At 49.5% G+C, this 17,094-nt stretch overlaps 6 protein-coding genes across 6 annotated transcripts; 3 read left to right on the top strand and 3 right to left on the bottom strand.

Annotated features, from left to right (window-relative positions):
* Window positions 1-261: 261 nt before the first annotated feature.
* On the top strand, window positions 262-1,679 carry N7525_002704 (uncharacterized protein; the record flags this gene model as incomplete). The annotated part of the gene is made up of 6 exons (XM_002559691.2): window positions 262-456; window positions 521-603; window positions 669-813; window positions 880-915; window positions 974-1,565; window positions 1,639-1,679. 6 exons carry the CDS (start codon window positions 262-264, stop codon window positions 1,677-1,679), a joined length of 1,092 nt encoding a protein of 363 aa, XP_002559737.2.
* Window positions 1,680-2,232: 553 nt separating this feature from the next.
* N7525_002705 (putative MFS transporter) lies at window positions 2,233-3,840 on the top strand (the record flags this gene model as incomplete). The annotated part of the gene is made up of 6 exons (XM_002559690.1): window positions 2,233-2,474; window positions 2,534-3,099; window positions 3,150-3,342; window positions 3,423-3,495; window positions 3,548-3,602; window positions 3,668-3,840. The coding sequence occupies 6 exons, from the start codon at window positions 2,233-2,235 to the stop codon at window positions 3,838-3,840; spliced, it is 1,302 nt and encodes a 433-aa protein (XP_002559736.1).
* Window positions 3,841-4,158: 318 nt separating this feature from the next.
* N7525_002706 (putative nuclear RNA binding protein) lies at window positions 4,159-6,342 on the bottom strand (the record flags this gene model as incomplete). The annotated part of the gene is made up of 1 exon (XM_002559689.1): window positions 4,159-6,342. The coding sequence occupies one exon, from the start codon at window positions 6,340-6,342 to the stop codon at window positions 4,159-4,161; it is 2,184 nt and encodes a 727-aa protein (XP_002559735.1).
* A 1,237-nt stretch (window positions 6,343-7,579) lies between these two features.
* Window positions 7,580-9,324, bottom strand: veA (sexual development activator VeA; the record flags this gene model as incomplete). Its single annotated transcript, XM_002559688.1, has 2 exons — window positions 7,580-9,117; window positions 9,177-9,324. 2 exons carry the CDS (start codon window positions 9,322-9,324, stop codon window positions 7,580-7,582), a joined length of 1,686 nt encoding a protein of 561 aa, XP_002559734.1.
* Window positions 9,325-12,889: 3,565 nt separating this feature from the next.
* Window positions 12,890-13,360, bottom strand: N7525_002708 (uncharacterized protein; the record flags this gene model as incomplete). The annotated part of the gene is made up of 1 exon (XM_002559687.1): window positions 12,890-13,360. The coding sequence occupies one exon, from the start codon at window positions 13,358-13,360 to the stop codon at window positions 12,890-12,892; it is 471 nt and encodes a 156-aa protein (XP_002559733.1).
* Window positions 13,361-15,305: 1,945 nt separating this feature from the next.
* On the top strand, window positions 15,306-16,950 carry N7525_002709 (putative DNA repair protein (Rad57); the record flags this gene model as incomplete). Its single annotated transcript, XM_002559686.2, has 2 exons — window positions 15,306-15,703; window positions 15,777-16,950. The coding sequence occupies 2 exons, from the start codon at window positions 15,306-15,308 to the stop codon at window positions 16,948-16,950; spliced, it is 1,572 nt and encodes a 523-aa protein (XP_002559732.2).
* Between the last annotated feature and the right edge of the window lie 144 nt (window positions 16,951-17,094).

Consider the following 17,094-nt stretch of genomic DNA (forward strand, 5'->3'; position numbering starts at 1 on the left):
CCATTATCTATATGGAGCCTCTTGTCTATACATCCTAGCTGAGATAGCTCCAATATGCCAACAATTCAGGACCCTCCGATCTCTCTCTCCAATGATCATTGCTTTCACTATAAACTCGCCCCGCCATGTGTGTAACAGGTAACTTTTATCCGAGTCAGTGTCCAGTCAGTGTGCTACATAAAGTGTGGGACAGCGTCGGAAATTGGGGCTTTAATCTCTTGTTCCCTTTCCCTCGTTATATATCCAATATTTATCTTCCCCATGGCGCCCAGCAGTGTTTCCAAGCTCTCTGCCATATCGAGTCACATCAAGAATAACCCCATGTTATCCTCCACTCAAGTTGCCAACCAATTACCTTGGAACCCTAACAGCACCCAGTTTCCTTCGCGAAAGGATCTCCCAAAGCTTCCTGGTGCACCCGACGGTGCCGCTTGGGTCTGGGGCAAAGATGATGAGGTACGATGCTGCCATTTCCTGTTCGCATGTTCTGTTCCAGGTGACTAATTTGTCTGATGTAAAGGTGGGCAGACTGAACCTCTTGACACCACAGCGGGTCAAGGCATCTGTTGCTGATATTGATACTGGCGAGATGGTGCGTCTGGAGTAAGTTTAGTGGACTATTAGATTACGCTAAATTACAAACTCGGCTTACAAGTGTCAACATCAAGTCTGCCTCTCACAGTACCCGAGAAGCCGGCTTTTGACCGCGAGGTGTTTCAGCATAACATCAAAACGCTTGTTGATGGTGTTGCTTATGACGATACTTACATTATGAACACGCAGAGCGGGACGCAGTGGGATGGATTCCGGCATGTAAGTGATTATTCCCTCCAAAGAAACCGAAGCCACCACTCGTACACCGGTCTAATACGTCCATAGTTCGGTCACATTGATAGCCAGTGTTTCTACAATGGGGTATATCTATTCCAAGCTCCCATTTTCTGTCTCCGGATACTAATTCATCAACGCATAGGCCAAAAGCACCGACTTTGTAGGCGAATCCTCAAACCACCGCTGCAGCATCCACCATTGGGCAACACACGGAATCGCCGGTCGAGGAATCCTCCTGGACTACTACCACTACGCCAAAACACACAACAAGCCCTACGACCCATACACAACACACAGCATTACGCTATCAGAGTTACAAGCATGCGCAGCCTCACAAGGCCTGAATCTACGTCCAGAGTCCGAAGGTGGCGACATCCGCATCGGAGACATTCTACTCGTCCGCTCCGGCTTTGTGGAGCGATACTACGAGCTCAGTTCTGAGCAGCGGTACGCAGCTGCCACACGGTCCCACGAGGACTTGTGTTTTGCGGGACTGTCGCGCGAGCCGGCTATCCGGGACTGGCTGCATGATTGCTATTTTGCGGCTGTGGCGGGTGACTCGCCGACGTTTGAGTCTTGGCCTGTTCCGGAACAAGACTATTTGCATCAGAGTTTGCTGGCGCTGTGGGGGTGTCCTATTGGCGAGATGTGGGATTTGGATATCCTCGCTGAGAAGTGTAGGGCAAGGGGGAAGTGGTCTTTCTTTATGACTAGTGCTCCGGCCAATATGCCAGGTATGTATCTTTCTTGTGGGACTCAGGGCTGGGTTCATGTGCTGGGTCTATGGGCTATGCTAACAGGTTGTAGGTGGAGTGGGTTCCCACGCGAATGCGACTGCTATTCTTTAGATGGGATTTGCGTATATCGAGGGTGCTACTTTAAGTCTTTCAAGTGGCTGTCAGCGCAACACAGCACTACTTTGAACCAGTCTTACTATTCAGTTGAGTGTAAGTACTATCCAGTTGAATGTAAACTAGCTTTATCCTTTGTGGCAACTCCAGTCTCCCAGGGCTGTTTTTAACCATATATATCAAGTGCGGTGTCCAACACTAAAATATGTTATACAGTAAGTGCCTCGGTCATGCTGGTGTAGGCTTCGAATATATACCTAATGCTGCATCCTTCTTACTATTTAAAAAAGCCATAGACATTTTTAAGGGGATTATGGTTAGCAATAGATATCAGAGATCACATCCTCTTTGTAACTTGGGGGCACTGGGTTATTGACCGCGATAATCCTTGGGGTTCGGCTAAACTCCGGCCCCAGGGCTAACCAACTCCGCATTTCTCCATGTTTTCTCGTGTTCTGATATTGAACCTCCGCAATCTTGATTTCTGTCTAAAAAGGGGGACACTTCCATCTTTCGGTCTAACCCAAGACACTGTATTCCCCATTTAATCATGAGCACCCAGACGCAAACAGAGACGATCGTGCTGCAGACAAGAGCTTCTACAGAAGCGACTCCAGCCGAGAATGACACAACACAAGACTCAAGACCCGCAGACCCAAAATGGATGTATGCCAAAATCCTCAGCGCAGGATTATCCTTTTTCGTCGCGGGAGTCAACGACGGAAGTCTCGGGTCGCTCATTCCCTACGTGATACGCACCTACGACATCGGCACGAACATGGTAGCCGTGCTGTAAGACCAAACCAACCTTGGAAGGATATCTATCTCCAATACAACACTAACATCGGCAGATACGGCACAACCTTCCTCGGCTGGCTAGTCGCTGCCCTAACCAACGGCAAAATAACCCAATACCTAGACCTAGGCCCAATCCTCAGTCTAGGCGCCGCCATCCAAGTCCTAGCCCAAGTACTGCGTGTCTGGGAACCCCCATTCGCACTGTACGCGGTAACATTCTTCCTAGCCAGTCTGGGCCAAGCCTACAACGACACCCACGCTAACACCTTCGTCTCGGCGCTGAATGGCGCGCACCGCTGGCTCGGCTTTATCCATGCTATGTACATGGCCGGGTGTCTGGTTGGACCCTTCGTAGCGACGGGCGTGGCGTCGGCAAATGTCGATTCGAAGTGGTATTTGTTTTATCTTTTCCCGCTTGGCGTGGGTGTAGTGAATCTTGCGTTCGTTGGTGGTTCTTTCCGGGATCGTATGGCTGCTTCGACTGTGAGGGGGGAGCGGGGAAACGGGACTGCTTCGAGTTCTGCGCTCAAGGAGATCAAAGATACGCTTTCTACGCCGGGGGTTTGGCTGCTGAGCTTGTTCTTCTTTTTCTTTCTTGGTGCTACTATCACCGCTGGAGGTATGTCTTCTGTTGTTTCTCTATTTGTTCTGCGAAACTGACTATATCAGGCTGGATGGTCGAGTACCTTGTCAACGTCCGCAACGGCGACGTCAAAGAAATGGGTTATGTCCCAGCTGGCTTCTACGGCGGCGCCTTTCTAGGACGTCTTATCCTCGCTGAGCCTACGCATAGACTCGGCGAGCGTCGGATGATCTTCTTATATGCTCTGCTGTGTGTGGGTTTGCAGTTGGTATTCTGGCTGTGAGTTTGGCAACATATCCAAGATCCAATCTATATACCGGTATCCTGCTTTGTCTGTACTAATACTCGCGATCTACCAGTGTCCCAAATATCATCACCGAGGCAGTAGCAGTCAGTCTACTGGGATTCTTCTCTGGTCCTTTCTTTGCAACAGTAAGTGTCCACTACTGTATTTTTCTGATCCCAAATCTAACCCCTGGCTTAGGGTATATCGGTCGGCTCAAAGATCTTCTCAGCAGAGATTCGCTCCTCTGCAATCGGTAAGCTAATCGCGGCCTTGGAATCCCTGGGGTCTACATTTCTATTCTAACTCTACTCCACATAGCATTTGTCTTCGTACTCGGTCAAATCGGCGGATCGGTTTTTCCCGCTTTGACGGGCATCATCGCGGGAAAGGTTGGTGTCAAGGTCCTGCAGCCCATGCTTGTCGGTTTACTCGGCGCTGCTGGTGTGAGCTGGTTAATCTTGCCCAAGGATACTGCCTTACATCAGGATTGACGGGTTTATAAAACCGCGCTTCGTGGTATAGGATTGGTCCGCAGAGAGCCGGAGGTGTGATGTGTGAAAACCCCATATAGAGAACACAATCTGCTTTGGGCGAAGATGGACGGTAGAAGGGTAGTGAAGACAATCCACAAGGGTATAAAATTCATTACTTCGTTACATCACGACGACCAACACCGCGAGAAATCAAAACCATCAACCAAAAGGGACCCCCAATCAAATACACAACCTCGCACAGCTATGATCAACGAACCAACCAACATAAAGAAACCTCATAAGCATCATTCCTCATAAGAAAATAACCGAAAGCCCTTAGAAGATATCCTCAGGCCATTGGTAATCTTCAAGGCCAGAAATCACAGAATCCCCAACAGAAGCCGACGACGGAGAAATCACTGGGGCAGACACAGGCCTCTTTTTAGGCGACCTATTCGCATCGACCTTGACTTTAGCAGCGCTTGAGCGATGCTCTTCAGGAAGAGGCGGTACGGGCGGAATATCGTCATCACGGAGATATCCAGACCGCCTGCGACTAGGAGACGTCTTCGACCGTGTCGGGGTGCGAGGGCTACGGTCAGGATTGAGCTGGCGCCGTGGGTGGTGGTAGAAGGCTTCGCGGTGGGAGTTACTTGGCGGAGCAGGCAAAGGCGTAGACCAGATATTGGAACGCGAATCGTCATCTGACGTAGCGGCAGGCGAAGAGGCTGGGCGCTTATTGGTGTGGCTCTTTTTCATGCGAGTAGGGGTTGTGGGCTTGGAAGATGGTGAGCGCGTGGTCCCGGAGACTTTTCGGGGTTGAACGTTGGGGGACCTTTTGATGTTGCGCGTGGCACTTGTACTTCCTCCCGCATCCTTCTCTTCGTGCTCGCTCGGGGGAGCTGCGTGGTCGGTGGCTTGCTTGCGCTTGGCTGAGCCGGGGCTCTCGCCGGCCTCGGATTTCGGCCATTTCGCTTTTCCGGGTGGGCTAAGTAGGCCGGAGTCAATCAGAACATCGAGTTCGGGATCGCGTTCTTGATCGTCGATGCCTTTCGTCGGACTGGGCTGAAGAGGGTTCCCACTATCGATAGATTCAGGAATGGAAGACTTCCGTTTACGGGAGGAGCGGTCCTTACCCATTGACGACGGCTGTGTCCCTTTCGAGCGCCATTTTGGACTTTGGCTCGTAGCCGGGGTGTGAGGCGGTCGTGATTCTTCGAAGGAGAAAGTTTCGCGGCTTTCCACAGATGGCAGGGCTGTCAGATTGGCCGCTTCAGATCCAGACGCCTCGTGTTCTGCGGCCTGTTGATCTAGAAGCCTTTCCGACGGCAGAGTGGGAAGGGCACCAGGGACAAACTTCCTTGGGAACAATGCGGGATCCATCTCGGTATTGAGGGGTTTTGGTTGGGTCACAGGCGCTGGGAGCCGCTCCTCGTTGCCTGTGAGCTCACGGAGCTCTTGCCGGGCACGTTGCAGCTTGTCCTCGAGATTGCTAACTTTCTTGAGCAGCTTGGTTTGGCGCGAGAGTTCCTTGCGGGAGGGTTGCTTGCGCAATCCAGTTTGCTCGTATTCATCGGAAGTCCTATCGCAAAACATAGCTGGGGAAGCAGATGGCGATCCATGGGATTTGAAGAAAGACTTGGGTAGGCGAAGATCCTGAAGAGAGGAGCGTTTGGAAGCCGAAGACTCAGACCGTAAGGGCGCATCATGGTTTCCTTGTCCAATTGGGTGACGACACGGGTCTTTGACTGGAGAACCTTTGGCTGGAGAACCGTATTCCATCTTGTGCTGTATGGACCGCCAGGTCTGGTCGGCGAGGGTAGTGTTGACACCAAGACCCTCAGTATAATGGCCCTTATTCGTACCCTTGTAGCCAGCCTTCTTCAATTCCGCATAGGCCTGCTCCGCCTGATTGATGACATCCTTCTGCGGCGACTTAGCAGGCGAACCCTCCGAGTTCTTCCCCCATCCACCAAAGGGATTAAACGCCGAAGCAATAGCCTTCCCAAAACGAAAAATACCAGATGAGCGATGCTGAATGCCAGGCTGTTTGTTTTCCTCCTGAAAGTAGATACTGGGCGGTTTCTCGCTCACACTATCATTCATAGTCGCTTCGACGAATCGCGATGTCCGTCCTCTGGGACGACGGGAGCTAGAAGCAGATGCCGCGGCATGGCGAGCGCGCAGGGAAGCGAGCGATCCGCGAGGTGAAGCGCGAGGCGAGGACTTGTAGCCTGAACCATTTCCGCTCATGCTGAGACTCCCGTTTTCACCCCGCTGGGCGCGGCGATCATGGGCTCCGTAATCAGCGGCTTCCTCGGGCAACGGCCAGTCATTCGAGCGACGTCGTTTGGCCAGGTTTCCTGCCGGCGACCGGTGGTCATCTGGGTGCGCCTCGTCGGCATCATCAAATTGTCCCGAGATGTCTGAGCTCCAATCGCAGTCCTCATCATCGCTAGAGCGTAGGTGCTTGCGCGATGTGCGCTGGTGTGCGGGGCTCGGGTCGATGTCCATTTCCATCTTGGAGTCGCGGGCACTGATATTGCGCAGTCAAGTTAGGTTCGTCCTTTTTATGCGTTGAGATCCCTTTCATGGGGGTTATGGCAAGGGACCTTACCTTTGCAGCTTATCCTTTTTTCCCCACGCCCTTGGAAAGATGTCGCAAAAGTCTGTTAGAATCTGGCATAGAAAAGTAGATGAGTGCTAAGAGGAAAGAAAGCTAAGAAATGGAGGTAAGCAATGAAGCAAAAAATGAACACCGAAATGAAAATCTCAGGAGACTCCAAGGTGACCAGGTTTGTTTACATACTCCGCACTTGCCAAGGGGGAAGTTTGTTGTGGTACCTGGTACCCACGTCTACCGCCAATCTGTTGTGATAGACCAAGTACCAGCTACATAATCAGAATGTACCATAACCCCAAACAAAAGTACAAATATGTATATCTGTATATCTATAAATCCTGGCCTTCGATCTGGAATTTCGCGTGTCTCAGACATGTGCCTTGTATTCGAGGAATGTAAGAATATGACATAACCAACCGAGACATGAATATGTACATGGATTGACAACACTTTGCTACTAAAGTGCAGGTATCTCTACATACATGTAGGTATGTATTCGGATGAATCGCAAATCATACATGTAAAATGGATCAAAAGAGAAATACTAGGTATCAAGAAGATGCCACATCGCCGGTACAAAGGGTAGATTGAGCAGCAGGGGTTAAGGAAACCAGTATCATAACATTAATGAGACAAGTCCTTGTCTGTCTGGAAAGTATGCTCCTAGAAATGTTGAAGGACATCCTAGCTAGAATCGAGATAGGAGTGACATTCTCTGTTCCGATCTGGGATGAAAGGAACGAGGCGCCCTGCGTTTGATGAAGAGGAGATTCGAGATTCAAGTCGATGGATGTGTCAAACATAAATGATCATTGAGGCTGGGAGTAAGAATAGCAAAACTACCAAACCCCTATATTACTCCGAATCTTGACCAAAGAAATTCCTCGCAAAAGAGTGGAATATGAAAGAAATGAGTTCTCAAAGAGATGAGTCCAAATGCAACAAGGAATCTAGGGCTCGGGTAGCCTCAATGAGGAATCAGGAGACAAGTTATGTACAAAAACGATGCAATCAGATACCATCACAAGAATCAGGTCCATTAACCGGATCAAGACTCGGTCATCGAGGAAAGCCCAGGGAGAGTATGTCATGTTTTCCGCCATTATGGAAAGATATTTGAGGCAATCGCAGGTCTTATGTACTCGACGGAGGAGCTTTCATGACTATTTTGCCATTGGCACGCTTGTAGGATAGCTGAATACCCATCTCAGCCATAAGGGCAGCTCGACTTTCTCCCGAGAAATCGCGATAAGCGGGATAAGGCTCGGTATCAGGCCGCATGCCGTTCTGCATTGACCGGTCATCAAGACCGAAAGTATCTTCATGACTCCTTTTGCCGTATGTTGGCCCAGTTTGGTATACCATACGCTTTCCTCTAACGTTGTCGTATCCGCCGCCGCCACTGCCGCCGGGTGAAGTACATTCCACAGAAGGAACAACATGGTTGGCATAGTCATTTGATAGAGGCTTGGGAGGCGGCATGGCCGGCAAGTTCGGTGTTTGAGGACGGGACACCGGAACATTAGGCGTGGATGGGTATAGACTCGGTTCAGGCATGCGAGGATCCATGTATGAGTTTGGTTTTGGTGGATCCATGGCATAGGAACTCATAGGAGGCTTGGGGTAACCACCTCGTTCGACAGGTATTTGAGGCGCCGGATACGCAATGGGTGTTCCTTCGTATTCGGAACCGTTGGATGGGTGTCGTATCTGGGCATATGCGTGCTGCGGGGAGTAGATGCCTTGCGGTGCAACGGGTGGTGGTGTAGGAGGCATGTGAGGAGCCGGATAATGCGACGGCGTGGAGCCAAATGAAAGGTGTGATTGGTATGAGGGTGTTTGGGAGTGTGACATGGGTGCGGGTGGCATGGGTCTTTGATAAGGTTGCGGGCACTGGAAGCCATAGTCGGGTGCAGATGGTCGTCGATCCGGGGGAACGAACCCGTAAGGTGATTCAATATTGCTGCCATTGCTGTTCGATCTAGGGCGATCCATCGAAGCCGCGTACCTGTCGGGTGTCGTGAAACGATCTGATGATCTTGCATACGCAGCTGCGCGTTCCTCGCCGAATTCATAGTCCTCATCCCGCTTGTCGCCCCGGCGTCTCATGCGAACATCACGACGAATGCGAACACGACAACCCTGCTCAGCAATGATGCGGCTTAGAGATGTGCTGGTCGCTAGACCAGGGAACTTCTTAGCGCTATAAACGGTAAAAGGCACCGACTTGACCTCGAGACGGAAATGAAGGAATGCTTGCGGGATGCCCGGCTTCGATGTAGCGGAAAGAGGTATCTGGTTGGGAAGAGGCAAAGTCGAATCCTTGTCGGCATCCTTGGCGTCCTTGATCTCTTCGTATAGGTGGAAGCTCAAGCGGTACCGGCCCTCGTGGCGCACCGACAGATCTGGGAAGATGAAATAGCCTGCTTGTGAAGGGCGATCGAGATATGCGACACCGGCGACTGGAACACCGGTTAATACAGGGCAGGACTGTGGTCCACCCACCCGCCCGTGGGCGATAGGGCGTGCGGTTTCAAGGGTTGCATAGAGGAAGAAATTAGCATTGTAGGCGAAGGTGATATCGGTCTTTTGTGTATCATTAGCCGGGTCAGACTCGAAGATGCGTAGCTCGACCACAGGGGGTGGATCAACAGGGCGACGGTCGGCGGATGCTATTTGGGATGGTCAGTCAACGTGCAACCTTTGCTTAGGCTCAATAGCAAATACTGACACTTTGCTCCCGCGCCGCATGCTCTTGCCCGCTCTGGTTGTTGCATCACACTCAATTTGTACGTGAGCTGTTTGCCTTCACGAGTGATCCGGCTAACGGAGTGCTCGGTCTCATTATGAGGTGGCATGAGAGATGGTCTGTTGGCCATTTTCGCGGATTGATGTTGTTATTCCCAGATATTCTGCCGGTCGCAGTATGGGCAAAGGTCGACCGTGTGGTCGGGGGGTTGGTTCGTCGTAGTATGTTGATTCTGCCACAAAATGCAATGTACAATCCGGAATCAACGCGGCCTTGGAGTTGTGCTGATTTATTTTGGTGGGATATGGCCTTCTTCTCCCCTAGTTCCTGGCTTCATATAAGCCGTTGGAAAGACTTCCAGGGTAGTCAAATCGATAATCCCCCACACATACAGGAAATGAAAGAAAACCAATCCCAATAGATTCTGGGAAGCTCCAAGTTCGAACCAAGTGAATGGAAAGTAGAGAAGAGGAGAGGGGGCAGAGTGGGAATCGGTGACACTAACAGACCCCGAGCCCTGGGTACGCCCTCCCGATGGGTAATTATGGTATTGAACAAAAGTACCTGTTCGGTTGTGGCCCCCGACCGTGTGTGGTTTCCTTGTTTCCGATGTTTCTGCTTTCTGCTTTCTGCTTTCTGCTTTTTAATGTCTTATTTCTATAATATCTTTTCTTTAGAAAAATATGTGTGTATTGCATTAATCTAAGGTTATATTGATGGTCTTCTATAGTGTCTTCAGTTGAATATTACCTCTACACATATATGTATCTTGCAATGATATAACAGCAGAGTGGAAATATAATAAAATTCAATCCGAAATAAGGAATATTCCTTTTAAGAAGATGACAACACACATCGATTTGTAGATCTCATTGCTTTTTTGCTGTAAAGAGCTGGTATTTATTCTCCCATGGAACCTCCACGTTACCCGGCGTTTATCTTGCTGGGTTCCAAGGTTCCGGCCGCAACCCAGTCCAACGGACCGGATTCCCTTTATTTTCCTTTGTCTCCATAACGTCCTATGCTTATATTGTCGACTTCTATAGATGAATATCGATCTGCCAATCTGCTTGAAAAGATCTCACTTTTTTACAAGTTTTAGGATTAATGTTCATTCATTAGAAAAAGAAGAAATTCCTCTGATAAATTTCAGATCCCGTGTATTTTCATTACCGGTCTAGCCCCCCTGAGAACATTAATAAAAAACATAAAAATCAAACGGACTTGGAACTTCGAACCTTCCCGACATGGACCTCCCAATTTAGACATTGATTGCCAACCGTCAAAAGGCAGTGATTCGCTTTGACATTCAAGCCTAACTCCATCGAACCACCGATCCACTCTCACGTCCGACCCCGCTAAGCCAATCAGCGATGTCTTAAACCAGTCTAGACGGTTTCTGGCAGGAGTTGCCCCAGCTGCCAGTTGTTCATCCAATGTGCGCACAGTTCGATGAATTTAATTCTGCAAATCCATCTTTTCGCTGAACTTGGCTGAACTTCTGGTTCACTTATGAAGCGGATAAATTATGCATACTCCGTCCTTTTTTCTCTTGTTTGGTACGACTCCATACTCTCCGTATGGAGGATGCTGTCAAGAATGAAAGTCACCGCAAGCTACTCCGTACTCCATACAGCCCCGTTAAGTGTAGACCTGTTTATTTCAAACGCTCAAAGTAGAGCAGACCGAATAAAACAAAATTGAGAGAAGCTACGGAATACTCCGTTCTGCATTTAGGGACTGCAGACTTAGTCGCGATCTTGCGAGGAATTCCAAACTGGCCTGGGTTTAACGGCTCTTTTCATGTGCACACTCGAATTCATCCTTTTTTATCACTGCTGTACGGAGTAACAAGTACGGAGTATGATACATGTTATATTCCGAAACAGGTTCTTTATAGGCGCGGAATACTCCGTACGGAGTAATTATATTCAATTGGCTTCTTGGGCATTTTAGCACCGGGGAAGTCGGGCCATGAGGAACTACTGCATCAGCTCGAAATAGTCCATCCGTCCGTCTCAAAATCCCCCTTGGCCTACTTGGCCATAACTCAAGTGACGAAATTATGTTTTATAATATATTCCAAGTGATAATGCAATTTGGGGTCTATATTGTATATAATTTAGACCCGGCATACATGGACTCGGTACTGCAGAATTTCTCGTGGCGAAGATCTGCATAAGTAATGCGCTCCTGGATTTCTTATTTATTCGCTACGTTTCACTGTTTCTTCGCCCGTACTGTCGTACGCGCTCGGTCCAAGCTTTGTCAATGCTCCAAACTCCACTAAGCCATGTGTTGCATGGGTTGGAAATCCTCGCGGCACAATGCGAACAGTTACTCACTGGGCAATAATCTGCATACATAATCAAAATAATAAACACATGATAATAAGTTCAACTGGAGAAATCTTGGAAAAAAAGAAGAAGCGACTTCGAAAGTACGCATAGGAGTACTCCCACTCCGTAAGCAACCCTTTGTAGTTGCCTTATCCAACCCTCGACATTTGAATGAGTTTAGCCGTTAGTGGGCAAACTCCAGCCCCCCGAAGATCATAGGCATTGCCATGATTCAGCGCTTTGATTTTCTACTCCGTAGAATGATTTATTACTCGATTGCAGAAATTTCGTTAGCGCTCGGCAGGCTTCCTTGGCTGTCTCCGGAATTATCCTTCCTAATGCAATAATGGAATATGTGCGCAAGTTCAATGATTCTATATATTTTAGGAACAATTGTCTGTATTCGGTAAGAGTCTTTCTCGCATCGACATGGAGATATGCAACTTGAAGTGTTCCCCTTGTTATGACTGAATCATGCTACTCTGTGCCCCTTTCTCCGTACTCCTACATAAACCGGTAATATCCGTTTCGGCTCCGAGCAACCCTGTCAAAGCGGTCGATAATGGGAGTGCTCAGGACCCTTCTTTGCATTTGGGCTATTGCCTTGGTCGGGATGGGCGGCAGGGGGTTTTTATCATGTGAGTGGCTGCTAAAGAGGTCGAAAGATATCAAAAGTCGGAACGTGAACTTTAAGGCCGGCCGAAGTAGAAAATAGAGGCGCGAGTCTTCAAATGGTTCAGTGGGGTGTTTTCATGTCCCGAGACACCTTTAAGAAATAAAGGAGTAAAAAAGTATTCATCACACAATTCAGCGGGGGACTACTAAAAGACCGCTAAAAAGACCTCTAAAAAGATTATCGGAGTAGACTATGTCAGGGTCCGGACTGGGATTCACTCCTTTATCCCAGTTCGTGGCGGTATTCAGGGGCAGAACTGAGGAATTTCCCCACGTCACCTGCGGACCTTCGTCTAGTGGGCCGGCCAGCCCCACTCGTCTTTTAAGCTTTGATTGATTGTGCAGGTGTCTCTCTGTTCGAACGCGGGCCCTTGAACTCCTACCTACCTACCTATCCTACCTCGATAGGTAGGTACGCTTCGAATCTTGACTATGGAACCCACACAGACCCAGTTAGCTCGTGCTTTGCCACATTTGCGCCTCGACTTCAGCACGGCAGATCCCTCAATATACGGCGATCGCGTTTCCCTATCCTACATGCATGAGTGGTATTCGTTCGCTTAAGACGCCTTCGCCCTGTTCCAACAGATGCCTATTACCCACGATATAGCTGTCCAAGATGAAGACGAGCTATACTCAGTCGGGAATGAAACAGGCGTCTCGGGCCGATTTGTCCGAAACCTATGCGACCCAGTGATGAAAGCACTCCAGCCACTCCCGGATAGTCTCATTGGCTCGCTTGCGTTTGTGACGATTATCCCCAAGATCGTGAACGTCGTCCATAGTGAAGCGGGAGGACTCAGGGTTGACGCCAAGCTGATCACCAAGAAGCTCATATGCAAGGTGATCCATTAGGGAAAACTCAGAAGGGTCGGGGCCATCATCATCTTCGGGACCTGTCGCCTTATCCCGATTCTTAACAGCGGTCTTACGGTCCTGGAGCTCTGGTCTGAACTGCGCCGCCAATTGAGGTAGCAGCTTTTTAGTGCAGCTGAACTCCTGTAAGCGCTGGATAGTGTGGTTCTGAAACAAATACCATGCTTTTTGCTCCACCGTCTGTCCCAAGCGGTGAACGCGGCCGATCGCTTGGAATAGTCCATTATAGTTCTGCGCTGCTTCTAGCAGGACGATGCGGCTGCAACAAGCATGCATATTTAGACCCAGTGCGCCGCAAGTATGGGTAGTCACTAGAACACGTGTAGCCGAATCGCTTTCTGTGAACTGAGCGACTGCAGACGAGCGGACCCAGGAGACGCCTCAGCCGTTGAGGGTGGCAATACACGCGGCTGAGGGAATGGTGAGTATCATTCCTCAGAAGTCCTTCGACAAGGCCAGTACTGATCCCTTTGCGGTCCGCCTGGTACACCGGCCTATCCATACCAATTTCAACAGCTAGGCATTTGGAGACGTCACTTCTTCAGAATAGAAACGACTTTCTCCCGGGTTTCGGTCCAGTCCTGGTTGCGATCGACCAGTATTAACAGGGTTGGTGAACAATCCAGGAGCGTGGGGGCTCTGCCACGTCGGAAGCATCCAATGAATCGAATTGAAGTTAGGTCCAATCGAACTAAAAGTTCTCTCAGGAGAGACTCCCATTCCCAGAACACTTTGTCTTTTTGGAGAACAGGATAAGTATTCACCGGCGTGAAAACCATGGGATCAACAATCTCCACCGAGCAAGAAGCAAGGTCATTGCTAATCAAGATAAGACCTCGGGATGTCATTAAAACTGATCGATGCTTCTCAAACACCTTTGCCACCAAGAAGGGACCTCCGGTGGCATCCCAGCTTTGATGACGACGAACTCAATCCCTAAGGCAGAGAGAAACATTTCCACTAGCCATCATGTAAACGGCCAGTTTGTATAAACCATCACCCGAGGCTGTGCGCCAGAAACAGCTCGTGTTCCTTCTGTCCACAGTATGTGAAATAGGAACTTCAGCCGAGGACACTCGTATGTGAGGTACTTTAAGGACGGTCTTAGGCTCGCTATACTCTTTATATAGCTGCCCAACCGAAAGGTGATCAAAATTTGATAGAAGTTTGACTACGATACTGCGAAAATGGATATCTGATTAAAAGTTAGCTAAGTAGGATAAACCATGTCACCAAGAAGCTTATCCATCACCACCACTCACCTCCATGAACGTAAACCCGTGAATGTATATAAGCAATGGCCAGCGCGAGGCCATTACTCCTTTCGGATGTGACGTGCCAGATCTACAAGCCAGCAGAAGCAAAGCAAGAGAGTGCATAAATTCAAGATACTAAAGACAGGGAAGGAAAGAAGGAAAGTAAGAGATCTGGCGAGCGATCTGAGAAAGCTAGTCAAGCCGAGATCTAGTGCAAACGATGCAAACCCTGTCTCTTCTCGCTCAGGCGAGGCAAACAAAGAACTAGCAAACAAATCGAAGAAAGCAAACTAATCTATCAGATCTAGCATGTGACAGCATGTGATAGCATATCAGATCTAGATCGTAACATCGGAAACCTTGGAGTTGTGTCGAGGACGCCAAAGGCACCTACCGGCTTTATACGGAGTACAAGCAAATTATACAATGAGTTCTCCAATATCACATTTTATATCGTAACAATTTGTTCTGATTTAGTCCATTCCACATGGATATATGGCATGAAATTTATTAACAACATGAACAAAGCCCCATTGCTGCAGCACTATGTTGTCCTTCAGTTTCATGTGGTTATATACAAAAGTGAAGGCGGTATAAGTCTGCCGAAAAGTGAGGTTATAATGAACTTTAAGGCTACACATTTAGCCCTTCGGGGCATATGGTCAACTGAAAATATACAGAGAAGGTTAGCATGGCCCCTGCACTAAGGATGACACGCATAATCAAAGAGAAGCTACCTATTCTTTTTCTTCCTTCCAGGTCCTGTATTGAGGCTTATATGGTGTGGGTCATTTCAATGACATATAATTGGTCCTACGCGATCGGGTAGTCACGTGGGTAAGTACCCACGTCGAAGGTTCGAATCGGCCAATGACAGAATACTATTATTTCCTGTTGTGATTGGCTGAGATGTCTTGAGCAGTCGGGAGGTCCAGAGTCGCAATATCAACTTCCATATTGCTTCTATGGATCTTCTATTGGTTTTACCTGGCTTTGTAACAAAACCGTTCGCACACATTCTCCCTCCCCTTGAGCGAGCTAAAGTCACCACTGTTGACGTGATCACGCTCGACTCACTCGAGATTGCGAAACGTGCCCGCGTCCCTCCCGCAGATGTTCGCCGGCTCTCCTCCTGTATTGTTGAGGCATTGCACACGGATGTTGGCTTCGAAAAGCCGCAGACAAATACAGGGACCAGCGATGGACCCAGCTCTAGTATAAACCCTGACGCGACGACCAGGAAAATCGGCTCGACGAAGCGCGCGTCACAATGGAACACTATCAGCACTCTTGACCCTGCGATGGATGCACTGCTAGGAGGCGGAATTCCGACCGGGTATGTCACAGAAGTTACGGGTGAGAGGTATGTTGCAGGTATTCATCCAAGCCTTATGAGCCCGACAGGCAGGTCCATCTGACTGTGGATCGATGTCCAGTGGGAGCGGCAAGACCCAGTTCCTCCTAAGCCTCTGCCTAGCCGTCCAGCTACCCAAACCACAGGGTCTACAACGGCGTGCCATATACATATCGACCGAACATTCGCTATCTACGCCACGACTCTCGCAGATCCTAGAATGCCATCCTGTCCTCTCAACACTCCCCGCCGAGCAGACACCCTCGCTGCAGGATATCCTATCCATCAACGCCATGGACCTGGAGTCACAAGACCACATCTTGAACTACCATCTTCCCGTCGCGATCGAACGTTACGATATCGGCCTGGTCATCATCGACTCAATAACATCCAATTACCGCGCCGAACACGAATCGAACAGCCTCCAAGCCAACGCCAAACGCTCCTCCGAGCTCGCAAAACTGGGCCATCTACTACGCAACCTCGCCGTAAAGGAAGACATCGCCATCGTGCTCGCGAACCAAGTCTCCGACCGTTTCGAGTCTCTAAAAGGCAGCGAGCCAGCCTCACGGACAGGGTTTCCGTCCATGAGTCAAACACCAAGTCGTGGATCCGGCCCTGCCTCCCCCTTCCCGAAATCCCGGACTGAACAGCTATCTACTAGAAATGGCCAACAGCCACCATCCTCTTCCCCCGCTATCTCCTCGTCGCCATATCACGCACCAGACGATAAAAACTTCGACGGCTCGTACTTGGTTTCTCCCCGAGTGCGCAATAGCATGTTGAACGTCGCTCACCAGGAGCGCTTCTACTCTGGCTGGGGGGATGGCGCGTACCCAGAGAGTGGGTCTCTGAAGAACCCGGCGCTGGGACTCGTCTGGTCAACGCAGATCGCCTGTCGGATCGCGCTGAAAAAGGAAGAATCCCACGCTGTAGGCGTTTCCATGGGTGATAGTGCATATCTGGCAGCCACGCAGGATGCATCCCATTACCGAAACGGAGGAAATGTCGACGCCCATCTTGACGCGGACTCAATAGCAATGCCTGCCCCTTATCTCAAGAACCGAGTCTCTGACCCGCGGAACCCCACTCCGACCTCTGAATCTACTACGCGGAGGACAATGAAACTTGTGTTCTCGCCGTGGACGGCAGGCCCGAAGGACTCACCAAGAAAGGGTCAACCAAGTAGAAGAAGTGGCGAGGTAGAGTTTGAAATCTGGAAAGGTGGCCTGAGAAGTACGAGTTATGGTGAATGATTCGTCTAGTGCCATATATAACCGAGTCCATTCTTGCCTACCATATCGTCTATCTTGGAGGCCTCGGCTGTGATCTACTCCAGGTAGTTTGGCAGCTACGTTGGCATGACTAGAACAGCAACAGAACTATGATACCCAACAGCG

This window comes from Penicillium rubens (assembly GCF_028828025.1).
Source record: "Penicillium rubens strain IBT 27055 chromosome Unknown utg000002l_segment0_segment0, whole genome shotgun sequence".
NCBI classification, from domain to species: Eukaryota; Fungi; Ascomycota; class Eurotiomycetes; order Eurotiales; family Aspergillaceae; genus Penicillium; species Penicillium rubens.